We start from the raw sequence: 17,735 nt of genomic DNA on the forward strand, positions 1-17,735 counted from the left end.
TATAATCGGTACCGCAGATCGCTGAAACAGCCCGTATTGGGTTCTGTGAGGCGTACAAGAAGCCGAGTAAAGCTTAGACACCACATGAGGCGACTTGCCAAATTTCCATGTGCGGATCACCTTGACCTCGCAGCCTGTGGGCTTGGCAATCGTATGAGCTTCGAACCAACCTGTATTCTCAAAGCAGCTTCACAGAAGCAATACCTGGTGCTTCCGCGCCATGCATGAGCATGCGGGAACTTCAAGCCGTGAATGCAGAAGACGTGCAGCTTTGAACTGTATGCAGCCTACGCTACACGGCGTCGTTCAGAGATGGTCACGCACTAGTTTGTGTACCGTGTTCCTTCCAGGTAGGGGATGGCGCTGCCTGCAAGATACAGCGACCCCACTCGCCTACGACACAGAGTCGGAGATATGCCCGCATTTTGTAGAGCCCTTCGTTTTTGGCTTGTTATTATCCTACCCCATCATGGACTGTGGCCTGCTTCCGATGCCTACGCGAGGGTCGAGAATCTGCGGATGTAGGCGAACCGCCGGCCGCTGTACCTGCAAGAAAAGCACTCCTAAGTGCTCGCGCTATTGAAATGGGTAGTAGTTTCGTGTCAACAGTCGTAGTATCGATCACTGTCCGTGGAGCTGCCTACTGAGACTGCGGACAAGGGCATCATCTCGTCGCCGTTGGCCTCGGTAGATCCGTTTGCGGGCACTGGCGGACCAATATGTAACGGCATTTGAGCGCCTTCCACATTGAGCGTTGCTTTCATCCGCCGAATCTCCTCTGCAGATGGTCGATCCTCGCCGTGTGGCACGGCTGAAGAATGTAGGATCGACGCCCGGGTGAATGCTCGCACAGCTCCGATATTGCTGGCTCGAATGCCGCCGCCTGGCATGACTGTGATTCTTCCCTGACACATCCGTACAAGTTGTGCGATTGTGTCGATGCCGGCGTGTGCCGACGATGCACCGCCGGAGGTCAGCAGGCATTGGCAGCCAGTCGCAATGACATCCTCAAAGGCTTCAAAGGCATCCACTGCCTCGTCGAAGGCCTTGTGGAAAGTGCAGGGCAGCGGGCTTGCGGCTGTAACCAGGTCTGCTGTTCGAAATACGTCTATCCTGCGCTCAACTGTGAGGAGGCCGAAGACGAAACCATCGGCCAGACCTTTGAACGCCGCTATATCGTGTTTCATATGTTCGATCTCGTCCTCCGAGTAGTAGAAGCTGCCTCCGCGCGGCCGGATCATAACATAGACCGGTACCGCGACCGTCTGCTTGATAACATCGAGCCACTCCAGCGGTGGCGTCGTACCTCCAGCCTCTCGATTGGCGCATAGTTCAATGCGGTCCGCACCCGCTGTAGATGCCAAGGTAGCGCTTTCGAGACTGAAGCAGGCCACTTCAAGGAGAGCCATACTGAAGCTCGAGACTGTGGAAGGATGTCGGAAGCATGTTCGCGCACGGCTTGAGTTTGGTGGTTATCGTGACCGGGCCTTTGACGGAGGATGTACGTGAGTAGCCTGTGATCCGCAATCACGATAATTATAGCATTAGAGTGGTCGGCCTGGGTACCGTCAGGATACACGCAGAGGACGGCGCTACAGCTATGCGGATCAAGCAAGGTCTTGACTGAGAGAAAAATTTGGCGGACGTGTACTACAGTGAGAATAAAGAATGATACCTGCACGTGTAAGACTAGCAGCCACTGTTGGGCGTGGTGGGAGGACAGTTATGTGATACATTGAGCGACTAGCGACGCAATGCAACCCTAACAAGTCCGCATAAGCAGCATATCAAAGTGGATAATTGTGTCCTGAGGAGCAGAGGCAGTCTATGCGCGCCTTATCCATACGAAAGGTATTGTTGAACGGTAAGCTCGCTGCGGGTACGGCGGAGGTGGGCTTTGACGATCCGCAGTAAAAAAGTGCATCTGCAGCGGGACAGGACCGAGGTGACATACAGTACTGGCGACGGGAGAAACCATGCCGATTTGGCGGTCGACGCTGCATCCGAATTGGCTTGCATCTGATGGAAACGCCTTTGATAAGCTGCACGTGAACGATCAGAACGCTCCTGACATCGCTGCAAAATCACTCACAACTGGAAGTGGAAACGCTAAGCTGGGATTGGAGCCGCTGTGGCTGGGAATGAGAGACCACCTCACAGTTGCACCACTGAGTGGTAGATACTTGAGGAACCATTCATTGTCTCTCTGAACTGTCCAACCTGATGGCATGGTGCCGACGCCACTCTCCACATCTGCTCCAGCGTCGAGAATGAACGACACTGGGACTCATATTGTTATGTCGCAGAATTTTGACGGTCATGTCTTGCAATTCGTCTGGTCATGGCCTGGGCAAACGGTTTTCAACGATGAGAATCAGGCAGCATTGCTCTCTCCTGGTGCATGGTGATGGCTTGACAGAATGGACGAATCCGGACGATAAGTAGGTCGCCCTGGCTTATTGGCGGTCGTAGACCATCGAGGTTTTGCGTCCGATAGCCTGTCATAGTTCGACGATGCAGTTCCGTCTGACCTCAGCTAGTTGTTGACAGAACCCACCAATCGCTGTGTACGTGCAACTCCGGTCGATCTGTCGAGTGGTCGCAGTGACCCAATCCAGAGTGCAGCGCACGCTGAGCTTGTCATCCCACCATGACGCTCCGTAATCTCAACGATTGAGTGATTATGCTACACTGTAATAGTGGCGAAGACGAAAGCGCCAATCACGCTCGTTGAGACTGACAGCCCGTCCAGGTTGAATTTAAAGATAATGACAAGGCAGCGCGTCTTTTGGTTCGGATGGCAATCGCTATGTCGTGAGCATTGTGTAAAGCGCGGAGCTATGTTCACACGGTTACAGCAACAGCACTTCTACTATGTCCAATCGGGTCGGCACTTTCCTCGAGTCCCGGCGTTACGAGGGAGTCTCTCAGAACATCCAGACCGTTCGCACCTTCACTGAGGTCATTGAGCACGTCGAGCCCCTGAAACCCATCTTCGACCACCCACTTCTGCGGTGCTTTTTGCAGCACCTCGCAGACAGCTCCCACGACTAGCAGGCCTGGAGGTCTGCTGCCTTCCTCGTCGACTGCTGCATTTACGTGCTCCAGCGTTGTTCGTATAATGCGCTGGTCAGGGCACGAAGCTCGCTCGATTACTGCACAAGGCGTGCTGGATGGATATGGATCGCTTTTGCGCTCGGTCAAGCTCGAAACGAGCTCTTTCAGCCGATGCAAAGCCATGAGAAAGACGACAGTCTGGTTGGGAAGAAATGCTGGTGGATCCGGTGCGGCGCCTTTTCGGCCCGTGCCTGTGCAGATGAGGATCTGGTCGCTGACACTTCGATGTGTGGCTGGAATCTTGGCGAAGAGAGGAGCACTGAGCGAGCTTGTGATGCCTGGCAATACTGTTGCTTCGTAACCATGATTGCGGAAGTACTCCACTTCTTCCGCTCCACGCCCGTATAGGTATGGGTCGCCTTGCTTAAGCCGCAGAACAGTCTTTCCTTCTTTCATAGCCTCCAGCCCTATGCGGTGGAGTTCATCTTGCGCTGCATCTGCGTTTCCAGGAAATTTGCGGGCAATCTGTACAGGCGTCCGGCGAGGGACAAGCTCCAGGACAGGTGCTGGCACCAGCTTGTCTGCCAATATAAGGTCTGCGCTTCGAATAGCCTTCAGCGTTGCTGTAGTAAGGAGATCAGGATGGCCTGGACCTGAGCCTGCCAAGATGATCCTTCCGCAGCTCCGCCTTGCATCCAATGTGGCCGGGTTGAGCAATGGCTTCGCATCAACCGAGGTGATTCCGGTGCTCTCCTGGCTGTACGCCTTTAGGATAGCGTCGACGTCGCCGTCCGTGATAGCTGCCAGCCTCCTTAGTGGCCAATACTCACAGATCTGTGCCAGCCACCTCATACGTCGTGCTCGGGCCGCCTCCGCATCGGTCGGAGTGACTAGCTTGTTGAAGGCTGCACTCTGCCCCGTCTCCTCGTCTTCCGCTTCTAACTCCGTCGCTGCCTCAGCGGCATGGTCCTGCTCCCATATCCGCCTTCTCACCGTTCCAAGTCTTTCCACTGCGTCTCCGAGGCCGACTGGCAGAGTAGCCGCAATCTCGCGCTTGATGCGAGAAGCAAGTTTGCACCCCTTCCCTGAGGTGGTAACGCCAACCTGAAGTGGCCCAGCATTATGTGTTGAGAGTAACGTGAAGGTACACAAGTTTGGAGCATCCGCCACATTGACCGGGATTCGCAGCCTTCTGCATAAGGTAGAGATGCGCTGTGCCAGTGCGCTCCTCGCGCCAGATGTAACAAAGACAGCGTCGACGACGTGTTCAACTTCTTCACGACCTAGCGTCTTGAGGTCGTCATCTGCAAAGTCGCGCTGCAGCCACCGTATGCCATGCTCTTCGATGCGCTTCGCAAGTCCGTAATGAACGTTGCCAGTATTTGGGGCGATGACAATAGGCGTTGCACCGACCTCAATCGATCTGCTACATCGTGCGCCTGCGAGTGGGTTCGAGCCAACAATAATGTGGACGTGAGAGGTGGAGTCCAAGGCCGTGAGCAAGGCTGGGGCCATGTTGGAAGCCAGCGTGTTATTCGTAAGGATTGAGTGGAGTTCAACGATGACAGCGCTCAAGAGCGGCGTCCATTATCGATACTTCCAGTGGTCAGTCGACGATGCCTGCGTAGCGGGCATACGACGAGTGATACACCCGTCAACCAAATGTTTCTGCTTTGCCGCTGATAAAGTTGCGAAGCGTTCATTCGCCGATGTGGCGATCTCAAGACTTGGCATGAGCTAAACCTAGAGAAGCGGGCGGGCCGCGGAAATGGCTTGCTTGTTGCAAAACACAATAGTCCAGTTTATCGGGTTTCTCGTTGGTTTGGATGCCGACCTTTCCCTACACACATCGATCATCGAGCGTGGGTCTAAGGTCTGGAAGTCGTGGCTGGGTTTTGTATAACCGCCGGAGCAAGCCGTTGCTGTTCTGCATCCAATAACCAAACCGAGGCCACTGGAGATCGTCTGAAGGGCCAATAGAGTAGCTTGATAGAACGTTTGGGTTAGCCTTCGTCGGCTTCTTTGCCCATGACCACGTCAAGCGCGCGTCTGCTCAAAGCAATGTTACGCTCAAGCGCTGCGAGCTTGGCCATTGCGGCCATCAAACTCGGGTCTTGACTTTCCACTCTCACCTTATCTCTGACCCGCACTTCCTGGCCTTTGTAGTGGAAGACCTCGTGCGCTTCATCATGGAAAGCCTGTTTGCTCCCGCCAAGTGCATTCGCTAAGCGCTCACGGATCGAGAAGCCGCTGTAAGATGGCGTCCCAATGCCTGATGCGATTGAGAGCGGAGTGTTCGTGCCAGTATTAGGATACGCCGCCTCCAGCGTGCGCACATTCAGGAGTACAGCGGCTTCAGAGATCGAGAGGTGGAATGAGACATTGTTCGGTAACGGGGGTTGGAAAGCAGCAGGGTCGACAGGCTCCTCATTCCACGGCTTCTGATCGTCAGTCCATCCCTTCAGTGCAGCCTTGGCCTCCTGAATGTTTTCATGAAGTAGACGCAGCTGGCTAGAGATAAAGTTGGCATTCGTCCGGTCACCGGTCCATCGTGTAGCGTCCACAACGTCGAGGCATGCGTTGATCAGGGTACGGGTTGTTGTCACTTGATCCAGGACTAGTGTAGGCGCTGCCGCGGAGGTAGAGATGGAGAGCTTATAGCTATTCTGCCCCTTCGGTGCTGGCAGTGAGGGCAAGCGGAGATGCACGTCGCCCTTCACTATCCGCGCCCCGACACGCGTTATGAAGCCTTTTAGATTCTCAGAGCGTAAAGAGGACAGCACAAGCGTCGAGCCAGGCTCTTTAGGGGCGAGTAGCTCGGCGCATTCCTCCAGGCCTGCTTTGAGCGACTGAAGTGTTTCCTGCAGCGCAGCAAGAAGCCATTGAAGCTCACGTGCAAGTGTAGCTTGTACCTCCTTGTGGAGAGCCCCTGGAGCTATGGGAGGCCATACCGACGTGGACATGCTTTGTGCGATTGTGCCCAATGGCACATACTCCAAGCGGTTAAGAGCTTGTCATGGTTCGATCTACTGTGCATGCCGGGATCTCGTTGCCGGGGCGGTAAGATGCGGCTTGGGCCGCGCCAGTCTGTTGACAGTGACGTCGAGCTCTGCAACGATGCAGTATCCAGTATTCTAATACTAATACTACCGCTGCAGATATGAGGACTGCGATCCGTATGCTGGAGTGGATATCTTGAAGCACACATGGAAGGGTGATACTGTACCCATATGGTCGCTGTTGGGTGCTTCTCGCGAACACGGAAGGAAGAGTTCAGGAGCCGCGGCACGGTCATTGCGGGTTAGACTTCACAGTCACGGGGGTGACGTAGGGAGAAGCCACAACACGTCACGAAACCGAGCGGGATTCAAATCCTGCCTGCTGCGCCATTCTACCTCTTGTCTACCCATCTTGAGTCGATCATATCATCTGGGGCCAGCGTCTGCTGTGTTTCACAAGGGTACTGTAACAAGTCGTTCCACACTTCACGCGCCCTCAACCCATCGCGGCCCTCTTACGACATGGCAATAGCACGTAAGTTCACCACACTCAGCGCATCGCGCATCCGTGACATACCGGATCTGACCCATTCCACTCCACAGGCCCCATCCTCGGGCTTGTAGCACTCATACTGCTCGCTGGCGGTATTGTTTTGGAGTTCCTGGTCATCCTCTCCGGCTCACCCGCGGGCACTCCTGAGAACCAGGTCTTCTTCCTGCAAAGTACTACCAACGGCATCACCGGCGGCAACACCAACGTTCACAACCCCACACGATGGACATGGTTAGCTGTCTGCGGTGAGCAGAACGGCCTCAATTACCAATGCGGTCACGCCACGGCTGCACTGCCATTTGATCCACCACGCAACTTCGGCACGACAACGGGCATCCCGACTCAGTTCATCGGAACTCGCAAGTTCTACTACCTCAGCCGATTCGCCTGGGCTCTTTATATCGTCTCCGTCTTCTTCGCAGTTGTGGCCTTCTTCACGGGCTTTCTAGGCTTGTGCTTCCGTCTGGGTGCCTATCTCACAGGGCTCAATGCCGCCCTGGCGATGTTCTTCCAAGCTGTAACTGCTGCGCTCATGACGTATGTACTGTACACCTCTATGTCTCCAACGATTGTCTAACAGCGAACAGGGCCTGGGTCATCATTGGCCGCAATGCGCTTCGCAGTAGCGGCCAGACCGCCAATATCGGCGTCAAAGCCATGGCCTTCACTTGGGCAGCCTTCGCTGCCTGGTTAATCGCTACCGTGCTTTTCTGCGTCGGAGGTGGAATCGGCAAGGACGAAAGCAGGAACACGAAGAGCTCATACTTTGGCCGGAAGAGGAGTACTCGTAGCAGAGGCAGCTTCATTGACAGCGAAAGCCAGAGGCGAGTGAAGGACGAGTACGACTAAATCACTGCAATCGTATCCGTGCGATTCATGAGAGTAAGCTGTAAAAGAGTTGGAGACTGTATCATGGCTAAAGGCCGGCGAAGGGAAGGAGCTTGGTTGAATTTCGTAACGTCTAATGTCTTCATGTCCACACTTGATGCGCAACTGCGCCGAGCAGAGCAGGCAGGCGCAGGAGGGTCCGGTAGTCGATGATCTAATGTATGTTCAATGTAATAGTACGCCTAATTAACATCAGAGACACATCGCAGTGTCAATTCTCCAGTCAGTTCTGCAGCGTTCGTCCATCGCCATGGTAGTATAATGTCGTGATACAATGAAGAGTGACAACGACTTAGGCGCTGCATCTCGATGAGGTGGCTATATCATGCATATTTCATGTGTTGGAGCCACGAAGCTCGACTCTTCCGGAGAAGCTTCGGCAGAAATGCTTCAATAACATATTTAGCGGTGTAGCTTCCTGCAACAATCTCCGGTCAATTGGTAGGTCGAACTTCTCTCACCTTCTTCCGTCCCGTTCATTGGCTAATAACCGACCAGGTCTAGTGGTATGATTCTCGCTTAGGGCACACCCTATGCACAAATATGCGAGAGGTCCCGTGTTCGTGCGTGCAAGCCATCTCGTCTACCGCCGTGAATGTCACTAACCATCGTTCAGGATCCACGGATTGACCCGAATACGATTTCTTTTCCGCTTTGGATGGCAAAACTTTTGAGGTATTGCGCATTGTTTGGCTGATTTCGGCAGGATTTCCGCCATCGGCGCTAGAGAAATGGTCCCAGCGACAGACGGCCTCCAGGTGTAGCCCATGCTGAAGCACTTCGGGAGTGTGCACAATGACTATAGAGAATGGGAGGGCTTCCGAAACGGTACCATGGATTGCAATTTACTAGGGTCACGCCTCGCTTGGTCTCTATATCACGTACTGGCTAGCAACTATCATTATTTGCTATCTCTCCATTTTCATTGCCTCTACGTGCTGCTGTGGGATCACCGCACCCCCATTATACTGTGCTGATGTTTGCATCAATCTGCAAATTGCTCATCGTGGTTTTCATCAACATGTTTGATCCAATTCGCAGCTGTGCACATTTTACCGCACAACGGGCACTCGCCCTTAGACTTGCCTTTACCTGTGACTTGTCAGTTACCGCTGTTAAGTATTGGACACGCAATGCTGTAGTTTTGATGGCCTACCGTAGTCAATCACCCAAGCTCTCTGCAGCTGCGTGGCCCTCATATGGTAGCCCGACTTCAGATGGGTGTCGAGCTTGCTGCGAGTGTATGTCTTCGTCTTCATCTCGTACGGTACGGTTTCGTCCAGCTTACACGGCAAGCAAGTCAAGCCCGATGTCTGCGCGGACTGCATCTCAAGGAATGCTTTGACGAAGCGGAAGCGGCCCTCTGCAGTCGGAGGAGATTCGCCCTCATCCGGCTCGACAACGACAGTGAGTGCGTCCGGAAGGTTCTCCCACTGCATGGGCTCACCATGTGTGTGATCCATCCGCTCGTCGTCAGACTCGAGGCCTTCATTGTCTTCTTCCTCGTTGGCGGCAGGATCAGTGAGACTTTCAACAGCAACGACTGCTCTCTCAGCTTGTTGCGTAGGGTCTTCGATGCTGGCAATCTTCTCGCTAAGCGGTTCCGCTTCCGTGCGCCCACGGGCACCAGTCTTGCCGGCAGTTGCTGCGACTTTCTGGGCCTTCTTCGCGTGCTCGAGCATTTCCTTCTTAATATCGGCTCGATGCCTTTCCTTCAACTGGCGGAGGAGGAGCAAACGGGTCGATTGAAGTTTCTCCAGGCCAGCAATGAGAGGGCCGCACTCAGCATTCACAGCTTCATACTCACGGAGGTGATCCTTGTAGAGTTGTTCGGTTGTGAAAAGGGCGGTATCGACACCAAGCGTTCCAAGCAGCTGTGTAATTTGGGCGCAGTGCTGGCGGACAGCGTCCTCCGCGGCTTCGTATTGCGGATCAGCTCGAGCCCGACGGATGCTTTCTGCCCTCAAGCTCTCTTGCAAAGACTGGGCTGAGGGTCCAGTCAGCATGATGCTGTCATCAAACTTCACCCGGGCCATGTTGCTCTGAGAAAACATACGGCGAATCTCAGCTCGGGTCATCGTTTGTAGGTTGAGTCGGTCATTGGCAAGATCGATGTCCTGGAGTGTCTCGTCGTCGTAAGCGTAGAGACTTTTGCCGCCAGGAATGTGGACCGCGAGCTCCTGTGCCATCTCTGTGCCATGCTTGCGCCTCACTTCGGTAATTGCAGTGCGACGCAGAGAGTACATCGTATTCCTCTGAAACAGTCCAACTGCTTCGCACATCTCCTGCAATTTGGGATTGAGTCCGCTCTCGTGTAGCGCCTTGTCAACCTGTAGCTTGGTGTCTTGGCCAGACGCGACGAATACGGCTTGCTTCTTCACCTCTTCATCTAGCTCCAGTACTTTCTCTTGGCCACCGTACAATGCTTCCAGGCTTTCGTACTTGAACAGCCCGCGAGAGAAGGCGAGACCTGTCAGTAGCAGTGTGAGATCGAGAAAGTAGCGACTGCTGTTGATGGGCAGGAAGGTGAATGTGCGCTTGCCAGAGACCATCTGCTTCTTCCTCTGCGGGTCTCGGTATCCTTTGAGGTATCTGAACATGATCTTAAGGCCAAGGCCGCCCGGTGCGCGGAAAAACTCAATATCAGACCAGCGGAGCGTCTCATCGGACTCTCTCGTTACGTTTCCACCGACTGCAAGAAGTGTGCCTTTCTCGTATCCGTAGCAGACAGTCAGGCTACCAGGTCGAACAGCAGTCATGAACACAAGGATCCAGATGGTGTAATGTTGCTTCCAGTTCTCTCGACCTGTGGTGAACTTCGAGATTTGATTCCAGAACAGCTCCAGTTCCTCGACGGTGAGCTTTGTCTTCTCACGCCACTCTGTCTCGAAGCCTACTCGCACGTCAGTGGCTCCCAGACCAGGCCGGATATTCCGGAACGAAAGACGTACCATGCGTAATAGCAGCCTTGTGCACGGCGGCGTTGGCCATGTTATGCCACTGGACGAAAATGCTGGAGAACTCCGGGATGAAACGGATGATTCACCAGTACAACGCTTCTTTGTATTGGTACAGAACGCCTGCTTTTGGCTTGGCGCCAATCTTGCCTTCAGCTGTGACCGCCAACAACATGATGGTTTCGTAGGTGCGCTCGATAATCGTCTCCTTATTGTACTTGAGTCACGATCAGCAACCTAGTCGTAATATCGCTCCTCGAGATCATACTCACCATCTCGGTTGGTGCAAGTCCGTCTCTTCCTAACACTTGCTCGCAGTAGCCTTCGAAGATGACACGAGCGGTCTCACGCCTCTTGCGTGTCGAAGGACCTGCCGGGTCATAGAACAACAGTCCGGTACTCAACTCCTTGATCTCTGCCATCGCCTTTTCATCCTCCATGACCTTGCGCATGCTGGCTAGAGCTTTGGGCACTTTGCTGGAACGTGGCGGCGGCGCGTTGAAGTCCATTGTGGCTGATCTCCTCGTCCCGAGCGCGGTTGTTGTTATTGCCCGTCCTGCTTGCTGCTGCTTTTGAAATGACGATGAAGTGCCGGAAATGCTGAAGCGTGAAAGTCGGGGGTGTTAAAGAGATTTCACGCGTGAAGTTACACCAACCCAAGCGGAAGACACCACCGCACCTACCCGAGCCACTACGTCAGCCCAAACGGAAAGTGCAAACAGCCCGTGAACGGAGAAGACCCGGATCAAAGCCGTGTTCAATCAAGATTGCTATGACTGGTGAAGAGAAGCTGCCAAACGGAACTTGTCCAGAGATCTCCTTGGCTTCCACGGGCAACAAGACATATGTGGTGTCAAGCCCATCATAGCTCACCATCATGGCTCGCCACTACCCTGAACTCAACAAGAAGGTAAGCATAGGCTCCAAAAACCACTGGAAACGGCGGTGGAGATGAGCTTCCTCCGCCTATTTTGAGTGACACGGTTCTTGAGCTGAATTCATGTTTCTGTTAGACGCTCCAGGATAGGCTCCGTGCCTACAAGAACGAAGGCGCCAAAGTAAGTGGAGATGTTGCAACCCTGGATAAAAGACTCCACGAGTTCGAGACGCAGTATGGGGCTCGGCATACGACTATACCAGCCGGTCAACAAGCTGTGTTGATACCTCTCCCTACGACTGCTCCTGAAGCTGGGCCGGATTCTCCAGAGAACCAAGATGGGCCAGGCTCTCGTGCAAGCTCCCCAACTAAAGACTTGGCTCCTGCTAAGAAGGGTGAAGCCCTCTCGTCTTCGATCTTCAAGTCCGATGGCTACCACCGCTTCACCATCGACTGCTTAGTCGTACTGAACGCCTGTCCGTTCCTGCACAATCCTAATGATCCAGAGCAAGATGATCCGTTTCTCGCTCAGTCTCTGAAACCACTGGTGGAGCTCTGCGAAACCATTGCACGGCACAGTAAATTCCTGACTCGTAACAAGAAGGAACTGGAGTCGTCCTTCACCGGCAACATGTGCAAGCTACAGGAGCTGATGGCATCTGACGTGAACGATCTTGTGGCCCGCTACCCGTCGTGTCTGGAGGAACCCATCATTGCCGAAATCTTTCAGATGTTCACATCCGCCGAGGTTTCCACCATACCGGCCGGTCTGGAAACGGCAAGATCCTCGCCTGGCGATGCCGACAGACTTGCGCGAGAGCAGGAAGAGCTAGATCTGCAAGCTGCGATTGCGGAGTCGTTGAAGGAGCGAGACCGGGCTGAGCAAGCGATGCTTGATCAACAGCAAGCAGAAATCGCCGAGTTTTACTTTCATCAGCTTGCTGGTCGTGACGACTCGGCCATCGATCCGGCTCTCGAGAGTGCCACGGCAGCTGATGAAGGAATGGGCGATGTCCCTACGGTGGACCAAGTTGTTGAAGCCATTCCAGAGCAGGGCATCACCTTCACGGCGTTGACCCAGAGACTGAACATCCACCGGCACGACCGAGCTATGCTAGCGCATCTCCAGCAAGAACTCCGTCCCTACGTTCGCATGGATGGTCAGATACTGTTTCCCATCGACGGCCAAGGTGGCGGGCAGCCAACTCTTCCAGATGATGACGATGTTCGCTACACGGTTGCGCAGGCAGGTCACCGTGGCATTCTGTTTGAGGACCTCATCAAGGTGCTCAAGGTTCGTGATCTCGGTGTGGACACGGCCAAGCATTTCCGAGATGACATCCTGGCCCGCAGTGTCGTGCGCTTCAATGACGAGGGCCGCATGGTGCTCGGTACTGCGCCGACTCCCGCTGGGCCTGCTTCGCTTACGGATATTCCAACACTGACGCCAACACCCAGTGCACGGCGTTCCGGCTCGCCGCAGAAGAAGACCACGCCCTCCTTACCTCGCTTGGTAACTGGAGAAGGGCTTGACATTATGACCGAAAGAGCCACGGAGTCCGTCAAAGGGGAAGCCGCTTCTATCATATCACCAGTCCGCTTCGCTACGAGCCATCGTCGCCTTGGAACCGAGGTTGCACGTATCCGTAATGGTGTTCTTGCACACCTACGTACTTGGTGGACTACCTTCCCTGCGCCTATACAAGGTATCTACCCAGAGGACTTTAATGCCGACGAGAGAAAGCAGCTTATCAAGTATATGGCCTCGTTTATGCAAGGTCGCGGACTTGTCGGAAAAGCTGACCTCCCAGAGAAAGATATGACTGATGTCCTATTAGCACTCGACTTCCCTGTAGCCAAAGGACGTCACAAAACGGCCGTTCGTCGGATCGTACGTCAATTGCACTCCGATATGGTACAGATGCAGAAGCGTGAGGCCAAAAACCGGCTACTGCGGGTACTGCGGCGGATGAGGAAGTAGGTGAAGAGATAGGTAGCGCGGATGCTAGAGGCTCGGTGAGTCTTAGTATAAGCCTATCTCGCTGTTTAGCCTATACTGATCTACTGACCGAATCGAGCAGCGTCCCGGTAAGCGTAAAGCCTCTCAGCAAGGTACTCAGGCGACCAAAAAGGCACGAGCTGGCGATAGCGACATATCAGGGAAGGATGGTGATGGGGATGATCTTGAGCCTGAGGTCGGTTCTGCTGATAGTTATGATGATGCTGATGTTGCTGCGGAGGCCATGGAAGGATGAACGCGGATGGAAGGCCCAGATGTTCTTCGGCGCGGGTGTGAATCGTCGCATTGTGTATCGATGATCCTGCCCTACTACAGGCGGACTGGGTATCGCGAGCTGTTACCTACAGGATGGCATTGTTGGACGGCAAGGCCATATTGTAACTAAAGGTTCACAGTACAGGACATGGCATGGTCTTTCACGTATGTACGGTTGCTCTGTAGAGTTTTGCTTAGTGTTCATACCCTGCCAGCTCCGCATCTCCCGCGCCATGGTGGAGGGAAGCGCCCAGGACATCTCGCTAGCGCTCGATGATCCCGGGCGCTTCCCTGGCACGGGAGATGCTCCGCTGGCAAGGTCCCGTGTTCGATCCACGGATTGACCCATCAATCTGCACCGCAGTTTTTTTTGGTTATCTACATTGCCCTAATTCTCTTACACGACTTTTTGCTTCCCAGCAGCATCCAAGACCGCAGCCCGAATGAACCAGTGGGCTTTTGGTAGGTGCATAAGGAATATCACAACGCAACGGCAAGGGACGCGATGCTTAACGACGCTATAGATGCGGGACGAGCCCAACGGACTGTCTGAAGACCATGAGACATTTGCTAGTGAACAATGCCGACTGCGGAACAAACGGTCGGCGTTATTGATGCTAGAGAGTCCAGCCCACGCCACTGGCGAGTTGGAACGCTGGGACGTTGTAAGTGCATGCTTTGAGATGTTAATGTATGTTCATTTCCCTGAGGAGTGTCTCCAAAAGCACTTTTGGAACAGCGAGTAGGAACTGTACTTCAAAGCACCACATACGATCAAGCTAATTAGCGGGCTGGACGCATGGTGTTTCGTACGTAAGGCCGGTCAACGGTAATGCTGCAGGTCTTACCGACAGCGTCCAATGCGTCAGAATAGCCAGGCATTGTCGTACGGGTTGCGTTCTGCGTTTCGAATAGCTGTGGCATCCGCTCTACCTAAGGGTTGCGGTAGGCTCACCGCAGGATTGTGAAATAACGCACTGCTCTGTAAGTTGATCAGCGATTGACTACCAAGAGCGAAAGCATTGCACGCATCCAGACGTTCAATCCCCGCCACGCCGCTACGATTACTGCCCGCTGCGTTAACCAAAACGTGAGATCTATGCGATGACTAACGGCGCTTTCCGATCCAACGAGCGAAATGACAGAACCTACCGAAGGCAGGTGAATTTTGGGGAGGGGTTGAGGCTTGTAGGTAGAACGACCAAGGGCGGCCCAGGCAGCGCCAGGTTCCCGTAAAAGGGAAGATTGAGATGAAACTGCGGATCAGTGCCTCCTGACCTCGCGCCCTTAACCGGGGACAAGGCGATCAAAACGAGCATTCCGGCAATGCTCACCGTCCCCCTGCAGAGCTACAACATGATCGTGTATGCGGTGTCGTCGCTGCATTACGAGCTGACAGCAGGTTACGAGAAGACGAAATGCTGCCTCTTGTCAGCAAGCTCTGCGCCTCCTCTCAGCGCTGGGAAAGCATGCAATCCTGGAAGCAAGGCTTGTGCGGTGGGCTTGGAGTTTGCTGTGGAGCCGCCAAGGGAGCGTTGTCGGGCCCCCTAACCCTGTCAAGCATCGGTACGATGATGCATCTCCACACCCTACGACGAATGGTAGTCCGCGCTTACGGTACGCTAGCGACGTAAATAGCAGCAGTACGACCTAAAGCGTGCGCAGATGGTCCTTGCTGCTGCCAAGCGGCGTCAGCGGTCCTGCTTTGACGGAGAGTTGGAACCGTTTTGGCCATGCCATAGCTCCCCTATTTTGCGGCACGCCAGAGATCGCGTGTGCAAGGCTTGTACGCGGGCTGATGGGTTTTAGCCCCGAGTGTGGCAGCGATGGCGCCGGAGCTGTCATATACACGATTCTGCCCTGCTCTTCTTCTCCTGGCGCGAGTGTGTTGATTCCCGTCAGCATTGCGAGCGTCTTGCGTTTCATTTGTCTAACATGGCCTACACCCCTCGAAGCACCGTAGGCACGGTGAAGTCCTGGAATACATCGTTCTCTGGCCTTACGGACGACAGTTACGCGTTATCAAACCGGCCAATCGAGGAGGTCGAGCAAGCCCGCTTGAAGTCGGAATCCGTCGCCGAGTTCCCATGGATCGACGAGTCTTACCAACCCATACGAACAGGAACGACCAAGAAACCGCCACAGTGGTTCAATGAAGGCCAATCGTTCAACAGAGGGAACTCTGTACGATCAGTGAAGAGCATTCCCAGAGAAAGCATCGTCGACTTGCACTTGATTGTATCTGACCTGGACTACTATGCCGGAGCTGTGCACGACTACCAAGAAGAAGAAGAGGAGTGGGCACGAGAGGAGGAAGAGTGGTTAGAGAATGGCGGCGAGGGCGAGTGGCCACTGCCCGAACATACTGACGGTCAAACCTTTGGCCAAATCAACATCGTGCGAAACGGCACGCTTAAGCGAGGAGTGTCAATGAAGCGGGGAGCTTCAACGAAGTCCAAGAAAGGCGAGAAGGACATCAACCTTGTCACCTGGGACGGGCCAGACGACCCAGACAATCCGAAGAACTGGCCTCGGAAGACGAAATGGGCCGCCACGATCACAGTCTCTCTCTTCACGTTCATCTCACCCGTGTCCAGCTCTATGATCGCACCGGGTCTCAAACAGATCTTAACGGACTTTCAATTACCGGACTCGGCGGCATTCTCCGCAGAGTTGGCGATGTCTGCATTCATTCTGGCTTTCGCCGTCGGCCCTCTTTTCCTGGGCCCGTTATCAGAGCTCTTCGGCCGACGAATCATTCTGCAACTCAGCAACCTGTTTTACTGCGTCTTCAACCTACTCTGTGGCTTTTCCAACAACATCGGCATGATCATCGCTTTCCGATTCCTTTCTGGTCTCGGTGGCAGCGCGCCTATGGGTATCGGTGGCGGTGTTCTTGGTGATGTCTGGCTGCCGCAAGAGCGCGGCAAGGCCATGGCTCTATACTCCCTGATGCCGCTGCTGGGCCCTGCCATTGGTCCGATCGCTGGTGGTTTCATTGCGGAATACAGCAGCTGGCGATGGGTCTTCTACTCGACTTCGATCGCAGCGGTGCTGGTTCAAATCCTTGGCATTTTCTACCTGAAAGAGACATACGCAGCGGAGATCTTGAAGCGCAAGAAGAAGCAGCTCATCAAAATCACCGGCAACAAGGAGCTTCGCACTGAGTTCGAGAACCCTCAGCGCAAGTTCTCCAGCCACTTGAAGACTGCACTCGCACGACCTTTCGTTCTGCTCTTCACTCAACCCATTGTACAGATTCTGGCTTTGTACATTGGCTATGTCTACGGTGTATTGTATCTTGTGCTGGCCAGCTTCCCAACACTCTGGACGAACTCTTCGACCGAACATCCTCCGGGATACGGCCAGTCACCAGGCATTGGTGGTTTGAATTATATCTCACTCGGCTTGGGTTTCTATGCCGGCACCCAGATTGCCGCAAAAACGGCTGACAGGATCTACAAGTCGCTCAAAGCGAAGAATGGAGATGTCGGCCGCAGCGAGTTCCGTGTCCCTCTCATGTTCCCGGGCGCGGTCATGGTTCCCATCGGTCTCCTCATCTACGGGTGGTCTGCGCAAGCTCATACCTTCTGGCTTGTACCGAACATTGGCACGGCCATCTTCGCCGCTGGCAACCAGCTGGTCTTCCAGAACTGCCAGACATACATCGTCGATTCATACACTCGATTTGCAGCGTCAGCGATTGCAGCAACGACCGTACTACGGTCTCTCGGCGGTTTCGCCTTCCCTTTGTTTGCACCAGCCATGTACAGCGCTCTAGGCTACGGCTACGGAAATACGACACTTGCATTCTTGGGTATTGTAATTGGGCTACCCGCACCATGCATTCTGTGGTGGTTTGGTGAGAACCTACGGAAGAAGAGCAAGTTCGCTGTTGGTTAGCCGCAGCGTGTTTATCCTGGCGTTTCTGCACCCATGTCAAGCATGCACTTGGACGGCATGTTACTGTATTATTGGATAAGCGCGGTGTTAATGGATAATGTCTCTACGTTTGCCAGCACCTTGCCTCAAACTCAGCTTCCCATCATTCCTGATAGTTGCACGGCTTCCGCGCGTGCTGCGGTACGACACAAAGTCCACGTTGTGTTCCAGACACAGTCGCCCTGTT

The 17,735-nt window shown here is 54.1% G+C and overlaps 9 protein-coding genes across 9 annotated transcripts; 4 read left to right on the forward strand and 5 right to left on the reverse strand.

Annotated features, from left to right (window-relative positions):
• Window positions 1-467: 467 nt before the first annotated feature.
• BAUCODRAFT_121132 (uncharacterized protein) lies at window positions 468-1,409 on the reverse strand (the record flags this gene model as incomplete). The annotated part of the gene is made up of 2 exons (XM_007676776.1): window positions 468-494; window positions 708-1,409. 2 exons carry the CDS (start codon window positions 1,407-1,409, stop codon window positions 468-470), a joined length of 729 nt encoding a protein of 242 aa, XP_007674966.1.
• A 1,118-nt stretch (window positions 1,410-2,527) lies between these two features.
• Window positions 2,528-4,816, reverse strand: BAUCODRAFT_417635 (uncharacterized protein). The gene has a single exon (XM_007676777.1). The coding sequence runs from the start codon at window positions 4,570-4,572 to the stop codon at window positions 2,845-2,847; it is 1,728 nt and encodes a 575-aa protein (XP_007674967.1). The 5' UTR covers window positions 4,573-4,816; the 3' UTR covers window positions 2,528-2,844.
• Window positions 4,817-5,060: 244 nt separating this feature from the next.
• Window positions 5,061-6,020, reverse strand: BAUCODRAFT_66084 (uncharacterized protein; the record flags this gene model as incomplete). The annotated part of the gene is made up of 1 exon (XM_007676381.1): window positions 5,061-6,020. The coding sequence occupies one exon, from the start codon at window positions 6,018-6,020 to the stop codon at window positions 5,061-5,063; it is 960 nt and encodes a 319-aa protein (XP_007674571.1).
• A 496-nt stretch (window positions 6,021-6,516) lies between these two features.
• BAUCODRAFT_155457 (uncharacterized protein) lies at window positions 6,517-7,458 on the forward strand (the record flags this gene model as incomplete). Its single annotated transcript, XM_007676778.1, has 3 exons — window positions 6,517-6,591; window positions 6,660-7,146; window positions 7,197-7,458. Exons 1-3 carry the CDS (start codon window positions 6,579-6,581, stop codon window positions 7,456-7,458), a joined length of 762 nt encoding a protein of 253 aa, XP_007674968.1. The 5' UTR covers window positions 6,517-6,578.
• Window positions 7,459-7,995: 537 nt separating this feature from the next.
• On the reverse strand, window positions 7,996-8,398 carry BAUCODRAFT_32268 (uncharacterized protein; the record flags this gene model as incomplete). Its single annotated transcript, XM_007676248.1, has 2 exons — window positions 8,114-8,398; window positions 7,996-8,060 (listed from the first exon to the last, which is right to left on the reverse strand). The coding sequence occupies exons 1-2, from the start codon at window positions 8,264-8,266 to the stop codon at window positions 7,998-8,000; spliced, it is 216 nt and encodes a 71-aa protein (XP_007674438.1). The 5' UTR covers window positions 8,267-8,398.
• Window positions 8,399-8,482: 84 nt separating this feature from the next.
• BAUCODRAFT_23062 (uncharacterized protein) lies at window positions 8,483-10,963 on the reverse strand (the record flags this gene model as incomplete). Its single annotated transcript, XM_007676121.1, has 5 exons — window positions 8,483-8,589; window positions 8,654-10,390; window positions 10,449-10,510; window positions 10,544-10,671; window positions 10,727-10,963. 5 exons carry the CDS (start codon window positions 10,961-10,963, stop codon window positions 8,483-8,485), a joined length of 2,271 nt encoding a protein of 756 aa, XP_007674311.1.
• Window positions 10,964-11,648: 685 nt separating this feature from the next.
• Window positions 11,649-13,533, forward strand: BAUCODRAFT_418592 (uncharacterized protein). The gene is made up of 2 exons (XM_007676779.1): window positions 11,649-13,347; window positions 13,413-13,533. The coding sequence occupies exon 1, from the start codon at window positions 11,963-11,965 to the stop codon at window positions 13,310-13,312; it is 1,350 nt and encodes a 449-aa protein (XP_007674969.1). The 5' UTR covers window positions 11,649-11,962; the 3' UTR covers window positions 13,313-13,347; window positions 13,413-13,533.
• Window positions 13,534-13,980: 447 nt separating this feature from the next.
• Window positions 13,981-14,589, forward strand: BAUCODRAFT_32272 (uncharacterized protein). The gene is made up of 2 exons (XM_007676249.1): window positions 13,981-14,068; window positions 14,131-14,589. Exon 2 carries the CDS (start codon window positions 14,131-14,133, stop codon window positions 14,350-14,352), a length of 222 nt encoding a protein of 73 aa, XP_007674439.1. The 5' UTR covers window positions 13,981-14,068; the 3' UTR covers window positions 14,353-14,589.
• A 1,447-nt stretch (window positions 14,590-16,036) lies between these two features.
• Window positions 16,037-17,509, forward strand: BAUCODRAFT_67448 (uncharacterized protein; the record flags this gene model as incomplete). Its single annotated transcript, XM_007676483.1, has 1 exon — window positions 16,037-17,509. The coding sequence occupies one exon, from the start codon at window positions 16,037-16,039 to the stop codon at window positions 17,507-17,509; it is 1,473 nt and encodes a 490-aa protein (XP_007674673.1).
• Window positions 17,510-17,735: the final 226 nt, after the last annotated feature.

Source organism: Baudoinia panamericana (assembly GCF_000338955.1).
Source record: "Baudoinia panamericana UAMH 10762 unplaced genomic scaffold BAUCOscaffold_4, whole genome shotgun sequence".
NCBI lineage: Eukaryota > Fungi > Ascomycota > Dothideomycetes > Mycosphaerellales > Teratosphaeriaceae > Baudoinia > Baudoinia panamericana.

Excerpts from the sequence above, each read along its gene's own strand:
- BAUCODRAFT_417635 (XM_007676777.1), bottom strand. The coding sequence starts at position 4,572 with ATGGCCCCAGCCTTGCTCACGGCCTTGGACTCCACCTCTCACGTCCAC.
- BAUCODRAFT_418592 (XM_007676779.1), top strand. The coding sequence starts at position 11,963 with ATGTGCAAGCTACAGGAGCTGATGGCATCTGACGTGAACGATCTTGTG.
- BAUCODRAFT_32272 (XM_007676249.1), top strand. The coding sequence starts at position 14,131 with ATGCGGGACGAGCCCAACGGACTGTCTGAAGACCATGAGACATTTGCT.